Raw genomic sequence first — 20,160 nt, 5'->3', positions numbered from 1 at the left:
CTTTAGATGGCAAATCACAATTTTGGGGTGGGGAGGCAGGTTTGATCTTCAGAAGTGGCTGTCCCTACCCCTCACCCTGCATGCATGTTGTCCAGGACTAGCCTTACAAACAGAATGGTAAGGCCCTTCTGACTGGCTTGTCCCTCACCAGCGTCCTGTCCCAGCGTCTGCAGTCCTGCAGCCACCTGCACCAGTGCCTCCGCCAGCCCGACCCCTCAGCTCTCCGCTCAGCTCAACACAGCAGGGGACAGCATGATGAGGGGATCGGAGAGCATTTAAGTTCTATTTGGGGACTACAAAAGTCAACATAGGAGGGTACCTCAGAAAGTTCGTGAGAAAAATGGGGAGTTTAAAGAAAAGCTTGTTTTGGTGCAAAGGAATTAAGTTCATGTATAGTTTATATTCATAATAGGCATTTTTCTGTAAACTTTTTGGAGGCCCCTTGAGAAGATGGAAAATACCAGACTTGGATGGTCTGGGGTCGGAGGTGGGGGTGTGCCCCTTTGCCTTGGTATCCACAGTGTGCTTGCCTAAAGCAGTGCCCCGGGCAGAGATCTGCTGCCCTCCCATCCGGGTTGCATGCCAGCACACTGACTGGTCTTTAGCCAGAGGCCCAGGGTGTTCACCCCACCTGAGATCCAAATTCTTTGGCTACTGGGCTGCCAGTTTCCTGCCAGTGCTGGCTCCAATTTCACCTTGCAACATTGAATTCAGTTTTTCCACTCTTGGAGAAAGCTCTCCCATGGCCCGTGGCCATCTTGGATAGACGATGGCTGAGGCAGTCTGTCTTGATGGCCGGGGCCCTCCTCCAGGCTGGTCCCTTTTGCTGGGAAACTAGCTTTTCCAGAAGCCAGTCAACATCGCCTCTGAAGTGTCAGTGAAAGGGTCCTCAAAGCAGAAGACTGCTTTATATTTGGAGAAACTTGTTTTGATAACTAAGAGAGGCTCTCCAAAGCTCCTACCCCGGGGCGAACAGATCAGAGAAGCTGTTGTGCTGCTGAGAGGTGGGAGCGGCTTGTGGCCCGAGGAAGCTTTGAGCATTGTTAGAGGAGAACCCTCCAGGGATGACGATGACTAAACATTTCTCTCCCACACTGGCCACTTTCTTGGGAAGTTCTTCCCAGCGTCTATTGTGTGTGAACCCAGCGCCCAAAGGAGCTGTTTCCGCACCCCTAGCGTCCCTTGCACAGCTGGTCCTGCGGCAGCCGCTTGGAGGACTGACAGATTGCTTGGTTCCTTCTGTCTGCCCTGTGGAGCTCTGACCTCCCTGGCCCCAGGGGCCAGTCTTCCTTAGGCCGCGGGGCAGGTGGAGCCTGGCAGCTGGTCCAGAAGTGTGCACGTAGAAAGGGATGGGCATTCGGACAAGGAGCAGGCAGGTGGAAAAGGAGGCATCTAGACGATGCTGTGGGGGGGAGAGGGGGCGCCTGGCTGGCTTTGGGCGCAGCGGGGCCTCCGGAGTAGACACTCTAGGTCCACTGATGACTGAGTCAAGTTTTTGAGGTCTTCCTCGGGTTGGGCTCAGGAGAACTGTGAGTGGATAGAATGGAATTATTCTGCCTTGGCATAGGAGGACCTGCTGCTGAGGACACGAGTCAGAAAAGGCCGCCTGGGCATCAATGCGCCCAAGCCCATGGCTGACACGGAGCAGAGCTCCCGTTGTCGTGGAGTGTCCATGGAGTCTCGTGGGCCTCCAAGGGCCAGGGTGGTCTGGGTTGAACGTGCCCTGAGGAGTGCCCAGTGCCAAGCAGACATTCCTCGGTGAATTTCAGCTTTGTCTGCCCTCGGGGTGTCAGACACGTTCCTTCAAAGGCCTCTGGTGACAGTCCTGAGCATGGCACCCCATCCCAGGGACTGTAGCAGTGAGGTGCAGGGCAGCTTTGCTGTAAGCCGGGCCCTGGCACAGCTACTGGTCTTCCAAGACTGGTAGGATTGGTGCTGGAAACTGCCCTTCAGTGACCTGGGCCCAGATGGGGTTGTGGCCTTGCCCAGGGCAGGGCAGTCGGGTAATGTAGGGCAGTGAGGAGCCGAGCAGAGGCAGGGACCGGATGAGACAGAGGGCCCCAGCTGGCTCTGTCTGAGGGAGGAAAAACCGACCTGCAGGAGTGTGGGAGGGGGGGACACCTAGCATAAGCACCCTGCAGGTGAGGCCGCTTGGGATCCTGGCTTCCACTGCAGGGTCAGTAAACAGGGCCAGACACAGGCGACTGGGGCTGTGGGCCGAAAGGCCTGGCTTATCACCCCAGCTGCCCTGTTCCCTTGACGTTATCAGGGAAGGACGAGAAGGTGGCGGAGTTCAGCACTCCCCGTCCCCTCTCTGGGACAGGCCCAGGTGCGCGAGGGGAACAGCTTCTCAGGCTCAGCTGCGCAGTGTCTGTCCCTGGCCAGTTTAAAAAGGCCCCACTTCGGTCCTCTCGCAGTCAGATTGTCGCAGCCAGCTGCAGCATGTGGGCGGTGCTGGTTTTCAGTGCGCTGCTGGGGCCTGCCCTCGGCAGCGAGAACTTTGTGGGGTAGGGAGAGGAGAGAGATGGGGTGTGTGGGGGTCGGTGGGGAGGAGCTGAGTGCTGGGGGTGTCTAGAGGCGATACATAGGGACACAGGAAGGAAGGCTGAAGCAGCACCGCCAGGCAGGGCTGGGGAGGCCATGGCTGGGGGTGTTGAGTCTCAGGACAGTGACTTGATCCCTGGAGACAGCTGAGCTTCTCGGGAGAGGCCTAGCTGGCTTGGGAGATAAACAGGGAACAGAAACAGAAGCTAGAAGTTTCCAAAGGAGGCAGGGGCAGGGGTGGGTGGTGAGGGGCCTGGGCCCCCCTTTGCTGAGACCCCCTCAGCCTCTGTGGGTTCTGCCCAGAGAACCCAGGCCTAGCCTGGGGAGTGAGCTGGTGTAGAGCTGGTGTAGAGTGAAGTCCTGGCTGTGCTCCCTCCCGGTCTCCAGGAGTGTCGGGGTCGAGGGAAGGTACTGCTTCAGCTGTTCAGGGCCCCTCTACTCTGCCCAGGCACCAGGTGCTCCGAATCGCTGCTGCCGATGCGGCCCAGGTGCAGAAGGTAGCCGAGCTGCAGGACCTGGAGCACCTGAAGGTTAGAGGCGCGGCAGGGGAAGCTCCTGGGCCCCAAGGCACATCTTGAGCCAGCTGGGCCCACTGCCCAGGTCCCTGCCACCCCTAAGGCCGCCCAGGACCCGCACACGTCCTCCTCAGCCTCCCAGTGTCGGCCCTGAAAGGATCCCTCTTGGGAGGTGACCTCAGCCCTGTCTCAGACCCTGCTAGACCCTCAGGGCTGGCCTCTCCGCTGGGCTGCCCCACACTCCCTCTGCTCTGCTTCGAGGCTCTCTCCTCCACTACACTGGCCTTGGTCCAGAACCCTTGGGCACCCCTCACACCCAAGTCCCATCCCTGATCCTGTGGCAATTGCAGCAGCATTGCCCCGCCCCGGCTGGCTCCGCCGCAGCCTGCTGTCCTGCCTATAGCTTCGGCTTCTTGTGACCATGCCTGTTCTTGTCCCCAGCTGGACTTCTGGAGGGGCCCTACCCAGCCTGGCTCCCCCATCGATGTCCGAGTGCCCTTCGCCAGTGTGCAGGCTGTCAAAGTCTTCCTGGAGGCCCACGGCCTCAGCTATGAGGTCATGATCAGGGACGTGCAGGAGCTGCTGGACCAGGAGCAGGAGCAGATGCTTGCCTTCCGCTCGCGAGCCAGCTCCACGGACACCTTCAACTACGCCGCCTACCACACACTGGAGGAGGTGAGGCCTCCCTGCACGGCAGGCGGTCAGAGAGCAGACCAGAGCCGTGGCCAGCCTGCGTGTGGCTGGCCAGCCTTGTGCAGGGCATGCATGGCAGACCCACTGAAGGCAGTGTCCATGTGCCCAGTGTCCTAAGGCCATCGTTTTCTTCCCCTCTCAGATCTATGACTTCATTGACAAGCTGGTAGCTGAGCACCCACAGCTCGTCAGCAAGATCCAGATCGGCAGCACTTACGAAGGCCGTCCCATCCACGTGCTGAAGGTAGATGCATGGGCACAGGCGGGCAGAGTCCCCGAGGGCACCCACTGGGCACCCACAGACGGGGGTAGGCTCCCCTGGGGAACACAGGGTCTCTGCAGGAATAGGGGGAGGGCTGGCCTTCCGTTTTAATCTGGGAGTGTGCACACATATGCACACATGTTTAAACTCTTAGATGACCTGTGTGTCCCCAGTGCAGGGTCACATCACGGAAGTGCCCTGAAGTCCTTGGCAGCCCAGATAAAGTGTTTTGTTTGTGACCGTCCATGGAACACCGTTGAGGCAGCAGAACAGAGCCAGGCCTGGAAGTTAGGTTGAGTCACTTGGGCCCAAAGCCTGGACTGAGAATAGGAGACCGAGCTCTGTGGACCCCCATGCATGCCCCAGTCCCATGCCCTCCTGAGGGGCAGCCTCACAGACAGGGCCTTGACCAGCATTACGTGGCCAGCAGGTGTCCTCTGAGCCTAGGGCCTCCCCTTTTGGGGTCGTGTGAGGTAGGGTGTGAGGCCCGAGCTATGCAGTTTCCTGGCCAACCTCCCTCCGTCCCGCTTGTCTCACCCAGTTCAGCACCGGGGGAAGCCGGCGTCCCGCCATCTGGATTGACACCGGCATCCACTCCCGCGAGTGGATTACCCAGGCCAGTGGGGTCTGGTTTGCCAAGAAGGTAAGGCTGAAGAGGTGAGGCAGGCTCTTGCCTGCTGGGGTAGTGGTGGTTGTCATTGCCCCTCTGCCACCCAGAGGCCCACTCTGCCCCTCTCTTCCCCAGATCACTGAAGATTATGGCCAGGACCCGACTGTCACCTCCATTCTTGATAACTTGGATATCTTCCTGGAGATTGTCACCAACCCTGATGGCTTTGCCTTCACCCACAGCCAGGTACAGGGAAAGCAGGTCGGGCTGCTGGGCTGAGTCCCCAGGCTGCTTACACCCGCCCCCCTCAGCCTCCAGGGACGACAGGCAGGAGCTGTCCTCCTGTGCTTTGTGCTTGGGGGGCTGGTGTAATATCCTCACTAACAACCGGGTGCCAGGAGCACCGCCGCCCCAAACCCTGGACAACCAGAACTGTCTCCAGACATTGCCAGAGAGCGTGGGGGCTAGCATGTCACAGCACCAGCCCTTTCTTCCTTTTTGTTCTGTGACAACGGCAGCCTCTGATGCACGTCCTCTTTGTGTCCTCAGAACCGCTTGTGGCGCAAGACTAGATCGGCCACGTCCAGCCCCCTGTGTATTGGAGTGGACGCTAACAGGAACTGGGATGCCGGCTTTGGGCGTAAGGCGCAGCTGAGACCTGAGGACGGGGATGGGGCCACCAGGGAGGCAGGCTCCCACCCCTTCCCTGCCAGGGCAGTCAGGGCAGGGTGCGGACGCTCTGCGCGCTCTGAGATGCGCTCTCTTATTCTTAAAAAAAGTTCCCTTCAAGTGGAACTGAGATCTGCCATCCCACCCAGGGTTTCTTTTCACTTGCTTACTCCTTGACTCATTGCTAAGCCTCATCTCTTTCCCTCCTTGGCCAAGTCCTCATAAGAACCGTCCTTGATTTTAGCTCCTACCTGCCTTCTGTGGCCATGACCTTTAGCTCTGTGTGTGCAGGCTGGGGAGGGGCCTCCAGGTGGTGAGAGGCCTCCCACAACTTCGTAATCCGTGCTGGGACTCAGCCCCCCTCCTGCCTGCCACCCAACTCCTAAATCTGTGTGAAGAACGGGGGCCGTTGCAGATGTCACCCCCACTTGGGCGTGGGAAGGGCCAGCTCTGTCCTCTGTCCTGCAGAAGCCGGAGCCAGCAGCAGCCCTTGCTCAGACACGTACCATGGCAAGTCGGCCAACTCTGAAGTGGAGGTCCAGGCCATTGTGAACTTTGTCAAGAATCACGGCAACATCAAAGCCTTCATCTCCATTCACAGCTACTCCCAGCTCCTCCTCTACCCCTATGGCTACACCTCACAGCCTGCCCCTGACCAGACTGAGCTGGTGAGCCCTCACCCTCCAAGGCAGCCCTGGCCAACTTTAGATTCCATGCAGCAGATTTGCGTTTAGGCCCAAGAACCCCCATTTTTTTTTTCCTGGGCAGTAGATGGTGGCTGAGTCACTTGTGTCTCATGACAGGGCAAGGGTGGGTTATGTTTGGAATTTGTGACGCCATATTTGGAACTTGTGGTGTGACCCAAGGCAGGGAATACAAAGCAGCCACCCATCAGGAGACCATGTGCTGCCAAGCCCCAGGCTGGCCCTGCAGCATCCAGCAGGCTCCCGGCTGCTCCTGCAGCGTGCCTGCCCCTGAGCCACCCTCCCAGCCCCTGCTCCTCACTGCCCTCACTGTGCTGCTGCCCCACCCCTGCTGATGGCCTCCTTTGCTATCTCCTCCAGCATCAGGTGGCCAAGTCTGCTGTGACGGCCCTGGCCTCGCTGTATGGGACCAAGTACCAGTATGGCAGTATCATCGACACAATTTGTAAGTAGTTGTGTGGTCTCTTCGGTGGTCCAGGACAGACAGTTCGCTTTTAGAGGGAGCATCCCTCTAAAAGGAAGTAATGAAGATGATATAAAAGTCCCACCCCCACAAACTGCCTGGAAACTGCCAGGGCCATTCTAAGGGCCTTCTAAGGTACCATTCTAAGGTACCTTCTCCCAGTGTGAATGCTGCCCGCCTTGATGGTTCCAGCTGTCATGTGAGCTCCACTGGGAATTCTCATCCCTTATTTTGGGTTAAGTCTGGCACCGTGGATGAGCAGGGTGGAGACCCTACTGGAATGTGTCTGTCGCTGGGAAGTTCTACTTAAGGAAACACTTCTCCAGTTCCCTTTAATGTCAGAAAAACTTCCAGATCTCTCTCCTGCTTCCTTGCACTGCACCTGCCGTGTCCCCAGGAGAGCATTGCCACATCCGAGTGGAATAAGGCCACCAAGCGTTTCTTGAGCACCTTCCCTAGACAAAATGAGCAAAGATCAGGAGCTTACCGTCAGTCAGGTGACCAACAGTGAGCTTCGATAAGGAAATACTAAAAACAAAAATGCAACAGCTGAGGGGAATCGGGAATCTAGGTGGATAGGGCAGGTGGAAGGAAGGACAGGCCTCACAGCGAGAGAAAAATTGGGGCAAGGGTTGAAGGAGATGGGTGGCGAGTCAGGAAGCTAGCTTAGAAGACCCTTCCAGACAGAGGAATTTTCTAGAACATGGGCTTGGGGTGTTGGGGAGATAACCAGGAGAGCAGTGTGGTGGCCTAGTCAACTGGGAGCAGGAACCGGAAGTGGAAGATGGCCCAGATACCTTGTGTCCTTCCTGTCCCACAGGCCCAGGGCTGGAAAGGAGAACTTGGCATCTCACCCAGGAAAAGTGTTAACTTTTTGCTGCATTCAATGTGGTCAAGTTGGATTCTGTAACGTGGCCCACTTCCTTCTCCAACCCCCTCTGCTGTGGCTCCTGGGGTTGGCTGACACACCTGCACAGTCTCCCCATAAAAGCTAGACCAGGGGCTTCAGCATTGATGGTGCATCTTTGCACTCTGCCCCATAGACCAGAGCCTCGGGGTGAACAAATCCCAGCTCCTCGGGCAGGGGCCTCTGTGGGGCTCGGAGGCCTCCCCGGAGCGACTCATAGCACAGTTTTCAGACGGGTTTTTGCAATGGTAGAAGCTCATGCATTCTGCTTGCTGGTCTCCACTTTGGGCTTGGTGGGCTGAGAGCCTTTCTCGAGAGGTTCTTGGAAGCCAGGCTGCTTGGGCAACAGCAAGTCCTTGTAGACACAGACTCCGCCTGGCTTCGCATGAGGCTCTGGGCCTTGAACCATTCTCCTGGTCCATGGAGCTCTTTCCAAAGGCACTGACCCTTGTTCCGTTTTTGCTTTTGCCTTAGATCAAGCCAGTGGCAGCTCTATTGACTGGGCCTATAATCAGGGCATCAAGTACGCCTTCACCTTTGAGCTGCGTGACACCGGGCGCTACGGCTTCCTGCTGCCGGCCAATCAGATCATCCCCACGGCCCAGGAGACGTGGCTGGGGCTGCTCACCATCATGGAGCACACCCAGACTCACCCCTACTGAGCACACCCTGTGGCTTGCTCCCCTTCCTCTGCTCCCTCACCCCAAGCAACCAAATACAGTCTGAGTATATGAAGACTGGACTCTTGGGGTGTGAATGTCTGGCGCCTGCGGCTTGTCTGCTTCTCAGGCGGGCAAGCAGCTATCTGTTCCTCCGGCAGGCCTCGCTGAGCGTGTGGGTGGTGGACTAGATGACCCCTACATCCGGAGGGCCTGTGAGTGTCTAATTGGACCACCCCAGGTTTAGCTCGATCATACACGGTGGCAAGCTGCTAACCAAGTGCCCGGCACCCTGCAGGGCAGTGACAGAGCAGCATGCCTCTGCCCACGCTCACCCACGCTCACCTCCTCTGTTCGCCTCCAGGCAACCGCGTGCAGGGTGAAACAGAATCATTCTGGCGGCTGTTGATGTCCAAGATTAACGGTAGCGCCAAGCGAAACAGACTTTATATTTATTTACTTTATTTTTGCTTGAAAAGAACTATCAGATTATCTCCCCAAATATCTACAGCAGTCAGGGCCACAGCCAGGCGCTCCAGCTGGGGCTCCCACACGGGAAGCAGGGATCCAAGTGGCTAAGCCATCAGTGCTGCCTACACGATACAGGGGCTGAGACCACGCATTCGACCAGGGGGTGTGGACTGCCCTGAGGGCACCAGAGGGCTGCCCCAGACGCCCGCAAAGCCAAGTGCAGTGTCCCACTCCGCAGCTGCAGTAAGTGGGACCGTGCACTGGACGGGAAGGGGAACAGGTTCTCCCTGTGTCCCCCGAGCCAGGTTTCCGGCTGGACCCAGTTCCTTGTCTGAAGGTCAAAACACTTCAAAAAAAAATTTTTTTTAAATATTTTTATTTGAAAGGCAGTTTTACAGAGACAAGGAGACAGAAAGAGATCTTCCATCTGCTGATTCATTTCCCAAATAGCTTCAATGGCCAGGGCTGAACTAACCTGAAGCCAGGAGCCAGGAACTTCTGTAGGTCTTCCATGCTGCTTTCTCAGGCTGTGAGCAGGGAGCTGGCTGGGAAGTGGAGCAGCTGGGACACAAATGGGGAGCCATATGGGAGCCAGTGCCACAGGCAGAAGGTTAGCCTGCTGTACCACCACAATCAGCCCCTCAAAATGCCTTTTTTTAAAAGGCATGCAAAAAGAATTTTTACCTTGGTGTATTTGATTCCTTTTGCTACCAATTAAAATTTTATTTAAAAGACAAAGTTACCCAGACGAAGAGGAAAAGACAGAGACGGCTTTCGTCTGTCGGTTCATTCCCCAGATGTGTCCATGACAGCTAGCGTTGGCCGTGGCCGAAAGCAGGGGTCAGGAATTCCATCTTGGCCTTCCCGTAGGCGGCAGGGGAGCAGGAACCAGGCGCTTGAGCCTTCATCCGCTGCCTCCTGGGGTGCCTGTCAGCAGGGGCTGGACTTGAACCTGCATGGCACAACGGGCTGCTGGTGTCTCCAGGGCTCCTTTACCCGTGCGGGCAGACGGTCAAAGGAGCACAGAAGAACAAAGAGGAGGAAGCTATGCATGTGGTAGAGGTAAAGTCACGCACATGAGGAAAACAGCGCTGCAGTGTTCACTGAGAGGTGACCTGGAGATCTGATTACACTGCTTATCCTGTGAAAGCCACTCGCCTTCAAGCCGTGTAACAAATCGTAGATAAACTGAGACCATTTTAATGCTCAGTTCCAGAAAATGGGGAGCTCATTTTGTTTTTAACAGACCGATAAGAGAAAAAATATTGCGCTGGCATGATAAGGAATAATTTTACAGAACCGGGTTATCGAGCCCCTGGTGGTGGAATTGCTTGCCTGAGAGCAGGGCCGCCTTGCCTGGCAATCTCACCATCAGCAGTGCCTGACACGGAGGCCAGATGAACACATGTGGAAGAAGCGTGCTTTGCTTTTATTAATGAACATAGTTTATAATCTGCATATTGTAGGCTTGCTGAAATGATCAATAGGCAAGTTCTCTTGGATTCTCAGAGGAGCAGAACATCAGACGCGGTGAGGAAGGGCCTGGGCTGTTGGTGCCCATGGACCCCCCCCTGCTGGTGCGGCCCCAATCACACTCCAGCAAGCAGCAGCGATGCTTGCTCAAGGGAGCCGAGGGCACACTGGGCCTTGCATTCTCACAAGATGCTTCTACGCATCCACGGGTAAAATGCTTTTAGGTATATAAACAAAAATAAGAGGCAATAACTTTAAATTTTTTTTTCTGACAACAATTCTAAAAGGCAACTTAAAGAAGTGTCAATAATAACATTAAGGAATTAAACCAGAAGTGAGTAAATGGGGTTAAAGTGGAAGACTCACATTCCAAGGGGGAAAAAGTAATTCCCCAAAGGAGAAACACAAAAAGCTGGTACATGGACGAACTGTCGTGATCCTCGGAATTTCTTGAACACTAAAGCAAAACAAAGGTGCCATTTTTGTGTCATCAGATTGGCAAAGAGAAAGGGTGCCAACTCGGCGTCATTGAAGGGCAGTGTGAAGAAGGCAGGCTGTCACGGACCGTGCAGGGCGGACAGTCTCACTGCCTCCTGGAACACAACCTTGGCCATACAAACCAGAAACCTCACACTGCTTCTCTGACCAGAAAATCCACTTGCAAGAATTTACTTTTTAGAAACATTTGGACAAGTTCAAAAAAACCGTTACCATTGAGACTAGGATAGTAAAAAAAACCTAAGCAATGAGCAGGATTGGCACGGACAGGGCATCTCCTTGTGACTGGCGTCATGGGGCCAGCCCCGACACAGACACACACAGACACAGACAGACACACACACCCTAGGAATAACTGTGGCGACCCCGGGTAGTGGTGCTGGTGTTCCTCTGAGCGCTTTCCAGGATTTCTCGCCATGAACTTCCACAGCCAGCCAGCAGTCACGGACGCAACCCAGCTCCGTCAATGGCAGCACTACCACCTGCTGCCGGCTGGGCACACGCTGGTAGGGAGCGGACAGTGGAGTCTGAACTTGAAGTCAGGCACCCCAACACGGAATGTGCCCACGGCCCACCCTTTAAATAAACTGCTGCTTTACCCTGGGCCACTGCCGCTGCCTCTCAGTGCGGCCAGAGGGGCCGGGCCGCTGCTGCAGCACCAGAATCCTTTGGTCATCTCTTGCATTAACGCCAGATTTGCAGGCCCAGCTTTCTGGCTTTGGCCTGAAGTTAAAACTGAAATGTCACCGAGCTTGGTCCAGGTATGACCCCACCAGACCCTCACCCAGCGCTGCACGGTTCGTCACCCTGGAACTTGACGCCAAGTGGGCCAGGTGGGTCTGGAGCTGACAGGGCCTCTCGCTCCAAGGGATGCAGAGATGTGATTGTGGGAGCGTGTTGGACCCAAACACTACTGGGGAAGCCGACATGCCGACCAGAACAGCCGGACCGGCTGAGCCAAGGACGGGGCTCGGAGCAATGCGCGCGGCTCCTGTCAAAGGGTCATGAAGTCTCTCCCAAAGCTTTGAGGAACCGCATTAATTTGGCAATTCAGACTGTAAGCATTATCTGACAACCCCAGAGGCTGAGACTGCCAGCGCTTATTGTCAAAGTGAAAGCAGAGAAGCCAAAGTCTTCCGAGAAGCCACAGTGGTGGTGTGGGCTCCGCAGCGGGCGGCGGTGCTGGCCTGAGCTGGAGCAGAGGCGGGCAGCCCCACGGCGGGCACTGCCAAGTCCAGCTCGAGGGCCGCTGCAGTAGAGCTGGTGATCTGTGGCCCCCAGGAGCTAGCTCACTGTCCAAGTACTGTCAGAGGGTGGACGCTTCAGTTAATATCCTCTGACAGAAATGGAGCCTTTGCTAGGCCTCCTCGGGCCACACGTTGACTCCGGATGTCGCCTGGGTGAATAGAATTCGCTTCTGCACTCAGAAAGAGAAATGGAAGTGCAGAATGAGACCGTCAGGGCTTCTCAGTGTGGCAAGCCCGGCACTGCGAGTCCATCGGAAGTCAGAGCCCGCTTGCCACTCTGGCAGCACTCAAGGCCATGCATTTCCCATGATGCTGCTGTGTAACTGACCTGTGACCAGTTCTAGGGTGTCACATTAACCATTTCAAGGACGATCACTCCCCAAGTGTACTCTCAGTACTCTGGAAGCACAGCGTGCCTTGCTCATTGCTTTAATAGAAAAAACGTTTGTTAATTAAAAAAAATAATAATTGAACTATATTAAGCACTCAACATGCTCACACGTAATTAAACTAATGAATTATAATCTATACATTTCTGATGTTTCTTGGGTAAGAAGTGTTATGAGAGTGAGTTGTATCTGTGAAAGAACTGTGAAGAAGATAAATGCACAGACGACAGGACCCTCGGGGACCGGGGAGGAAGGTTCTTGATCAGAGTACAGCAGGATGGCAGTCAGAGATTTAAATTGAGGTGGACAGAAATTAATTATCTCCCCAAAGTCAGATAACATAAAAAGCAGAGTCTAACCCATAAACAACATGGCAGAAAACAAATCCAACACAAGAAAAATTACCTACATATGTCTTCCCAGCCTAGCACTCTGATTTTATTTATATTCCACAAGGGGATTAAAGAAAAGGAGGTTTTTGTTGTGTTCTGTTTTTTTGGTGAGTGGCTTAAAGTCTCGGGAGTTTTGGGGACGACCTCCACGGCACCGAGGCAAAGCCCTGAGCAGCTAATGAACATTGCTTGTTCTTATTTGCACTGAGTCTAACGTGATCGTCTGGCTTTCTAGTAAAGGTAAAAAAAATAATTTAAACATGACTTAGGCTGTTTGAACGTTAGACTTTGCAGACTAGGATGGTCTCCCTGCTTCAGAGAGTAACTCGGCTTTCTTCTCCCTTCCTTCTCTGCTGCCCCGCCCCCATTTGTCTCCGTGCTTGCTTCCTGTCCTAAACACTGCACACAGCATTTCCACACAGAGCCACACAGGTGGGGCTGCAGCCGTACAGAAGGTATTACGCGCCTTCCACCTCCTGGGTACTAGGTCCCCAGGCAATGGCATCCACCGACTCCAAGACACAACTGCCTACGGTGGCCGCCAGCCCCAGCCTGGGCATGCAAAGAGACGCAGGCCGTCTGGCCAGGAGGCTCTGATGCAAGCCTTTTTCTCTAATAGGAACAATTTCCTGGCTCACTGCTAAAAGCAAAATGCCTTTTGGGGAGAAGCAGTGGGGAAAGGTTCTCTTTCAGATCACACCAGTCTCCAGGTCAGCTGACACAGACAGGGCGGCAGGTTTTCAGCATACCAAGAGCAGACGATACATCAAGGACTAAGAACTTTAATTCAATACTCGTAATTGCACAAAGCACAAATGATCATTCAAGTAATACATGTCAGATTATCTAATGAGACCAGTGTCAAGGAGCTGCAAAGGTAACACATCAGGTGTGTAAAAAAAGGTCCGACAGTAACATCTGACACACGGTGAAGAACCAGGAGTCTTCTGAGGAGTAAGGATTTAAACTGTTCCCTGGGAGGGCACGGCACTATGGAGGAACTCAGCTAGAGGGTCCAGCCAAAGCGACTCCTGCGCAGGCAGCAGCGGGGTCTGCCACCCTGCCGCTTGAAGCTGGGGTGCTGAAGGAGGCAAAGGGGGACTGTCACTTACGGGCGAAATCTAACCCCTGGCCAGTCTACTTTAAAGTGGCGTAACCAAAACTTAGTTACAGGGAAAATTTTTTTTTCCCTCTAAGAATATATATGCATCAAAACTGGCTGAAAATCCTGTATATGCTAGGGGAAAGTTGAGTGTGGAAAAATTTGCATTTTTTTTTTCTATCTAGGCCGAAAAGAAAATAAAAGCCAGAGCATTTTGGCATTAGCAAAAGGCTGAGCTAAGTTCTCAGGCAATAAATTTATGGGGAAACATGACAGGCTCCTCATTAAAGCTATGTGTACATTGGCTGAATTTTATACAAGATTCTTGAATCTTGTGGAAAATTGGGCACAGCTTGACATCTGAACAATACCCCTGGTTTGTTTGATTTCTAAAGCATTGGAAAATGTTGCGCTTTGGAAATCAAGTAGAGAAGAATAAACATACCCTAGGACAGAACTGGGCCGCGTCTGAAAGTCAGTTTTCCATATGTCTCTGTGAGATATTTATTACTTTTACTTCTCTTACAAACACAGCCCCCACACTGAAAATACTGTGGCGCCTTTTTTCTGCTTTTTGGGGTGCTGAAAAAAAATGGTACTTGTAAGGCAAACCTCCCCCAGCAGCACACCCAGCCAAAGAGAGGCATTTTCCAGTTGGTTTTTCAGGCGCTGGTCGCCATGACAAAGAGCATGCTGTATTCTGTAGCCCCTTGTCCCAGCTCCGATCACAGCAGCATCTGGGAGTCCAGAGGATCCCGCAGGGCCTCCTCCTGCGCTCAGCTCTTCTGCTCTCCTAGTGACATGCAAGGAATATCGGTCCGCCAGCAGCACCGAGTCACCCGCAATCACACCTCCTAGTCACACCTCAGCCGGAAGGGGGCAGAGGCGGCAGGATGCTGCCTTCATGACTCAGTTCAACAAACACTGTGTTTATCAGCAAGGGCTCAAGAGGTGGGTAGCCCTGACAAAGGACTCCTCACCTGACTGTGTCCCGTGCTGCCCACTGCAGGGGATGTTTGCGAGTGGCCATAATTTCAACCCAGCTGCACATGGATGGATTCCATCTGGGCATTGGAAATTTACAACTGAGGCAGCCAATCCCAAGGAATAGCCCTCGTGGCTCCAAGGCTTGCCTCTCATGGCTGTGCAAGGGCCAGGCGGTCCTGGGAGGTGGCTTGCCAGCTGCAGCGGAGTGCAAGCATTTCTGGCTCCAGGGAGATGTGCCAGGAGGCGGGGGCCTTCAGCACACGGCGGCATTAGGTTTTGACAGTGAGCACTGTTCACAGGCAGGGGAGCTGCTGCTGGGCACAGGGTAGCTGATACAGGGACCCCGCCCAGGGCCAGGCATCCCCTGGCACACCTGCTCATGCCAAGCCTACCTGGGGAATTTTGCCTGCACTTAAGAATGGTGAATGGGAAAAACAAACAAACAAACAACCAATTAGGAAGCACAGACCACAAGATGTGACCCAAGTACTTAAAAGTAGCAGGATCTAGATCCTGCGACAAGCTGGACCCCCTAAGAAGGCAGGACCCTTTTTCCCGTACTCAGCTTCCAAGTACTGTACCCACAGACTGAGTATTCCAAGCACCGCAGGGAGGACACCTGTGCATACGCCTCTCCAGGCAGGCTGTGGGACAGGACAGGCTGCAAGGCCCATCCCACAGGCTTGCTGTTTCCTCTACGGCAGTGTCTGAAAATGACCAATGTGGGAAAGGCTCGGGGTTCCGAAAGGAGAGAAAACATTTATTTGACAAGCAGGACAGTCTTTACTTCCAGGGTTTGCCTTGGGGGAGGCCACTGCTGACTGAGCGCGAGTTGGGCTGGCCAGTGGCGTTCCCGGCTGGCAGGTTCTGGCTGTTGCGGACCCCTGGCACCTTGGAGTCTCTTCCGGACAAGTGGGCTTGGTTCGATCGGCCTGAAGAGAGCAAGAGAGAAGGGCAGAGCTGCAGGAACCGGTGCAGGGACAATGCGCCAAGTATACTTTTAAGCTAATAAAGTCTTTGCCTCTAACTCCTTTTAAGCTAATGAAGTGCTGGGCAGCATCTACGGTAAGCCAGTGCTGACCCGCTCCTCACCCTGAGCTCAGCCTGCGCCGGGGGAGTGAAGCCCAAAAAGCTGTCCTGTCTCCTCTCTACCCCAGCACCTCCAGTCTGGCCTTCATTCCTTCCGCAGGTGCAGTCTGAGGGAAGGCAGGTAATCGGCCAAGCAGGGTAGGGAGGCCAAGGGTGCCGGCTCTTGCTAGCAGCACAGATGCATCTAGAAGCAGCACAAGGAATGGAGCGTGCCCAGAAGGAACGCACATGCCTCATGTTCTTCTTTTCAATGCCCTGAGATGCACGCCTTGGTAAATTCTCTTCTGTCTGCACTCAATGCCTGGTTCTTGCTGCTGTCTGGGATCCCCACCCCCCTCACAGCACCTGTAAACAGTGCAGGAATCTGAACACAAGAAGTGAAGCTTATCATATGATGAGGGAATGCTCAAAGCTGCATGGAAAACAGGAGGTCAAACATCTTACTAGGATGGTCTGCAGGCCCCTGATCCTCTGCCAGATAATATTCTATTTTTTTCAAGTCTTCTGCAGTAAATCTCCACTTATTCTCAGCCGGGGAGGGTGGCACTTTGGGACTGGATCGTTTCCGAGCAGAACCAAGATGAAGGGCCTGCTGGCAAGATGCTGGCAGGGACCCGGTAATCAGTCCTTCCGGGAATTTCTGAGCTAAGACTTTCAGACCTAGGCATACAAGACATCAGAAAAAAGCAGCATTAACAAGGAGAGGGGAGGCCAAAACCCAGGAACAAGCTTGCCTGTCTTCTCATCTTGGTCACTGGAAGCCAACCCAAGCACATGAACTCTTTCTTCACTGCTTCACCATCAAGCAAATTACAACAGCTGTTGTGCGGGATACGGCCCAGGTCTTCAGCATCCATCGGAGTCAGGAAGCAACACCACTCAACACCTGTGCTACACGGGGCTGATGGGGGCCGCACACAGGGCCTGACCCTGGCAGGCAGTGAGTCTGCATGTCCTTCTAGAACACTACATCCTGGGCAGCATGAAAAGAGAGGTGTGGGTGGCACAGACCACTCTGAGTCCTTAGCAGAGGGCAGCTCTGCTTACCTCCAGAAAGCATGAAGAGGTTTTCAAACCCCCGCTCACACATGGTGGTGGCCGCCTGGCTGGCCAGCCTCTCGTCGTCATCATAGACGATGATGATCTTGCCGTGGGCGTTCTTCTAGGCATCAGATGAGTTAAGGTTCCCAGATTCAAAGACATTCTCCAGAACAAAGAGCCACCCGGGCTCACCCTTTTGAGATGTCCTCTGGCTCCCCGTGCTGCCAGCAGGTAGCAGGCTGCGTCTCCAATCATCGAGACCAGCTGGTACGCTTTTCTTTCAGTCTGTGATCTTGACAGCACTGTATGACATTTAGCTCTTGTATCCTTACAATCCTGGGAAGTAAATATTCTAATTCCCACATTTTATGGACACGATTAAAAAAAAACCTTCTACATCCAACCCCAATCTATTTGCATTTTTTAAAGAAAAGTGGAAACCACCTAAAAATCCAACAGAAGAATGAGGGGCAGACATCTGGTGCAGTGGTTAGTCCAGCACGGGCACTCTCCTGTCCCCCATCCTCGCAGAGCCTGGGTCTGAGTTCTGGCCCCACTGCTGAGCCTCGCCTCCTGATGGGTCAAACAGTCCGTCCTGCCCACTTAGGACCCGGATGGAGTTCTTGGCTCCCAATTTTGAACCTGTCCAGCCCTGGTTGTTCTAGAAATCTGGGGAGCATACAAGTAGATGGGATCTCTCTTTGTTTCTCCATTTTTTCAAATAAATTCAGTAGCTAAATTAAAAGAATTTGTAAAAGGAAGGGGACATTGTGGTACAACGGGTTAAGCCACCACTTGATTCACCTGTACCCCACATCAAGCACCTGGGTTCAAACACCATCTCCTTGTCCAATCCAGCTTCCTAATAATACACAAAGTTCAAGTACTTGGGTTCCCATCACCCATGTGGGAGTCCCGGCTGGAGCTCCTGGCTCCTGGCTTCAGCCCTGCCCAGTCCTGAATGCTGCAGGCATTTGGGAAGTGACAAGCAATGGAAGATCCGTGTGTTAGTGTGTGTGTAAGTGTGTGATAGTCTGCTTTTAAGTAGATAAAACATTTTAAAAGCACACAAAAATAGAGGAATAGCGTCATAAGTTATAGCAATGTGGAGTGTCATGTAACATTCACATCTGCAGCAGCTAACCAGTACATTATAGGTACTGGGGTGATGGTACAACAGGTTAAGCTGGTGTCATTTCATATAGCACTGCTAATCTGAGTTCCAATGGCTTCATTTCTGATTCAGCTCCCTACTAAGTGCCTGGAAAGGCAATGGAAGATGGGCCAAGTACTTGCAGCCCTGCCACCCCTGTGGGAGATGCTCTTCCCGTCGCTGGTTTGGGTCTGACCCAGCCCTGCCCACCTGGGGAGTGAAAGAGCAGAGAGGTCATTGGTCTCTCTGTCACTATGCCTTTCACTTAAAAAAAAATTTAATACATACAAAATATGATTTTAACTTCGTTAAAAATCCATAGGAGACGGTCTAAAATAAAATACACTGAAGATGTAGTAGGTGTCTGCCCTACCGTGTGATCTATCATACTTTCTTGCTAAATATTTTCCAGCATTTAAATTATTTGCTCTATATGACTTTCACAAATGGAAAAATTACTTTTAAGAACAAAAATTACAAAGAAAAGGATTTATTTAGTCTTCTTATGGGAAGACTTTTTCAGAACTCTCACTGGATCACACCCCTTAGCCCTGACTGAGTCAACACGATTCGGAAGCCTCTGCCTACACAGCCAGGTTTCTCAGTAACAGCACGGGAGCCACATTCTAAACCACGCCAAGTTGGAGGTATCAGAGTCCCTTCAGTTTTCTTAAAATCTGGACCTTATAATTCTCATACCACCCACTTCCTTAAAATGCAGCAAAGGATACATATTCAAGAATATCATTGGAATAAGGGTTCATTGTTCTAGACAGAGTTGCAATTGGGTAACTGTAAGCTGCAAAGAAAACGTTTACAAAATGTTTAGCTCCCTTACAACGTGGCTGTATGTCCTAGCCAAGAGTTAAACATATTTCAAAATTCAATGAGCCATAAACCCAAATACTCTTGTGAATAACAAAGCAATGGATCGCTATGAACAAAGCACAAAGCTTCATTCTGCTGTTTATGAAACTTGGTGCTAAACTCCTGAGCCACCTGGGACACGAGCAGCCTGTTGGGATCGTCATGGTGGAGCCACCTCTCCGGGTTGCCCTAACGGACCCAGCTACCATGGGTTCCCGACTGCTCTCCCGGACACTCAAGGACAGGCTCTGGGAGTGGGGCACCACAGAGCCTCCTCCCGCTTACCTCCAACAATGTGGCACTGCTGGTAAGAATCTCTGTCACGCACGTCTAGCAGCAGGAAGGGGCAGTCAGGGTAAGGTCTGTCTTTGGTGCTGGGTTCCGCTTTCTTCACTGGCCCTTTGTCCAGATCCAGTTCCCCCACACCACTGATGACGCTGCCAAAGTTGACAAAGCGGGTCAGTAGAAGCTGGCCCGGGGCGGCTGCTTAAAGGGTACATGGACTTCTCATGAACAGTAAGGTGTCTTTTTAAAGATACGTGGAAGGGAACTGCACACAGCAGCTCCAAGCACATCTGTATGCAGGCTCCTGCTGCCAAGAGGGCATGCCAGCGTGCAGGCAGCCCTACTGCAATGCAAGGGGCATAAGCTGCCAGGCACCTGCTGCCTCCAGGATCAGGGACAGCCACCAGCAAGAGCAAAAGGGCAGGAGTCAAGCCAACGTTATTTTGTGGAGACAGCAAAGCAAAGAATGCAGGAGAATAAGGTTCATGGGACAGGAAAAATCAAAGACAATAATAACCCTATGTCCTCAATAAGTGAGCAACCCAGTACAGACACTGAACCTCTGTGCCTTCAACGGCTAGCAGCACTTACTCCATCTTACAGGTGACACCACTGTGGTTGAAGAGGCTGTTAGATTGGACAGCATTCATACAATCAGACAGATGAAGAACTGGGATTAAGATGGCAGACTTCATCCAAGAGATTTTGTTTCCAAGACTAAAATTATATCACTACCACTGGTCAAAGTGTTAACATTAAAGGAAAAACGTGGTGAACAGATGAACCCAAGCAATGAGACTCCGTGTTACGGAGAGCTGAGCAGTGACACAACGGGACAAGGTGGCGCCTGCTTTCCTAGAAAACAGAAAGGCGTTTAGGCCAACCTGCAGGTCAGTCACACAGCTCCTTTCCCATCTCAGCAAGTCCAATTCTGCATGTAAATCCCCCAAACACTACAATGCTGCATGGCGTCTTGCATATCTCATCAGACTACAGGATAGGAAATTTACACGAAACCCCATCCTGAGTGAAAGCCCTGCTTGCCCAACTCTTCTTGAATGCAAACTAGTGTCCTTTCACAAAAGCAGGTGCAAAAAAATAATTACAGTATCGATGATAGCCTGTCCTTTGATTAGTGCA

General features: G+C 53.0%; 2 protein-coding genes across 5 annotated transcripts in view; one reads left to right on the top strand and one right to left on the bottom strand.

Annotated features, from left to right (window-relative positions):
* Window positions 1–2,442: 2,442 nt before the first annotated feature.
* On the top strand, window positions 2,443–8,102 carry CPA1 (carboxypeptidase A1). The gene is made up of 10 exons (XM_041002246.1): window positions 2,443–2,507; window positions 2,993–3,074; window positions 3,501–3,734; window positions 3,895–3,996; window positions 4,556–4,657; window positions 4,760–4,870; window positions 5,174–5,264; window positions 5,762–5,961; window positions 6,358–6,442; window positions 7,842–8,102. Exons 1-10 carry the CDS (start codon window positions 2,443–2,445, stop codon window positions 8,027–8,029), a joined length of 1,260 nt encoding a protein of 419 aa, XP_040858180.1. The 3' UTR covers window positions 8,030–8,102.
* A 7,124-nt stretch (window positions 8,103–15,226) lies between these two features.
* Window positions 15,227–20,160, bottom strand: part of CEP41 (centrosomal protein 41) — a 32,349-nt gene continuing 27,415 nt past the window's right edge. For 2 of the 4 annotated variants that reach the window (XM_041002363.1, XM_041002364.1), the window contains 4 exons: window positions 19,021–19,172; window positions 18,600–18,667; window positions 16,722–16,836; window positions 15,227–15,517 (listed from right to left, as the gene is read on the bottom strand). In XM_041002363.1, the coding sequence (XP_040858297.1) occupies window positions 15,369–15,517; window positions 16,722–16,836; window positions 18,600–18,667; window positions 19,021–19,172 (484 nt within the window). In that variant the 3' untranslated portion in view covers window positions 15,227–15,368. Of the gene's footprint in view, window positions 15,518–16,118; window positions 16,335–16,721; window positions 16,837–18,599; window positions 18,668–19,020; window positions 19,173–20,160 lie in introns of all 4 variants that reach the window. The other 2 variants (XM_041002361.1, XM_041002362.1) reach the window with 2 other exon arrangements.

The sequence above is a fragment of the Ochotona curzoniae genome, unplaced genomic scaffold, assembly GCF_017591425.1.
Source record: "Ochotona curzoniae isolate NIBS_2020 unplaced genomic scaffold, NIBS_Ocur_1.0 scaffold_2476, whole genome shotgun sequence".
Classification (NCBI taxonomy): Eukaryota; Metazoa; Chordata; class Mammalia; order Lagomorpha; family Ochotonidae; genus Ochotona; species Ochotona curzoniae.
Note: the sequence above shows the minus strand (reverse complement) of the source record. Positions and strands in the feature narration are given on the sequence as shown.

Excerpts from the sequence above, each read along its gene's own strand:
- CPA1 (XM_041002246.1), top strand. The coding sequence starts at position 2,443 with ATGTGGGCGGTGCTGGTTTTCAGTGCGCTGCTGGGGCCTGCCCTCGGC. Across the intron at positions 3,075-3,500 it reads AGGACCTGGAGCACCTGAAG|CTGGACTTCTGGAGGGGCCC; the intron begins GTTAGAGGCGCG and ends TCTTGTCCCCAG. Across the intron at positions 4,658-4,759 it reads GGGTCTGGTTTGCCAAGAAG|ATCACTGAAGATTATGGCCA; the intron begins GTAAGGCTGAAG and ends TCTCTTCCCCAG.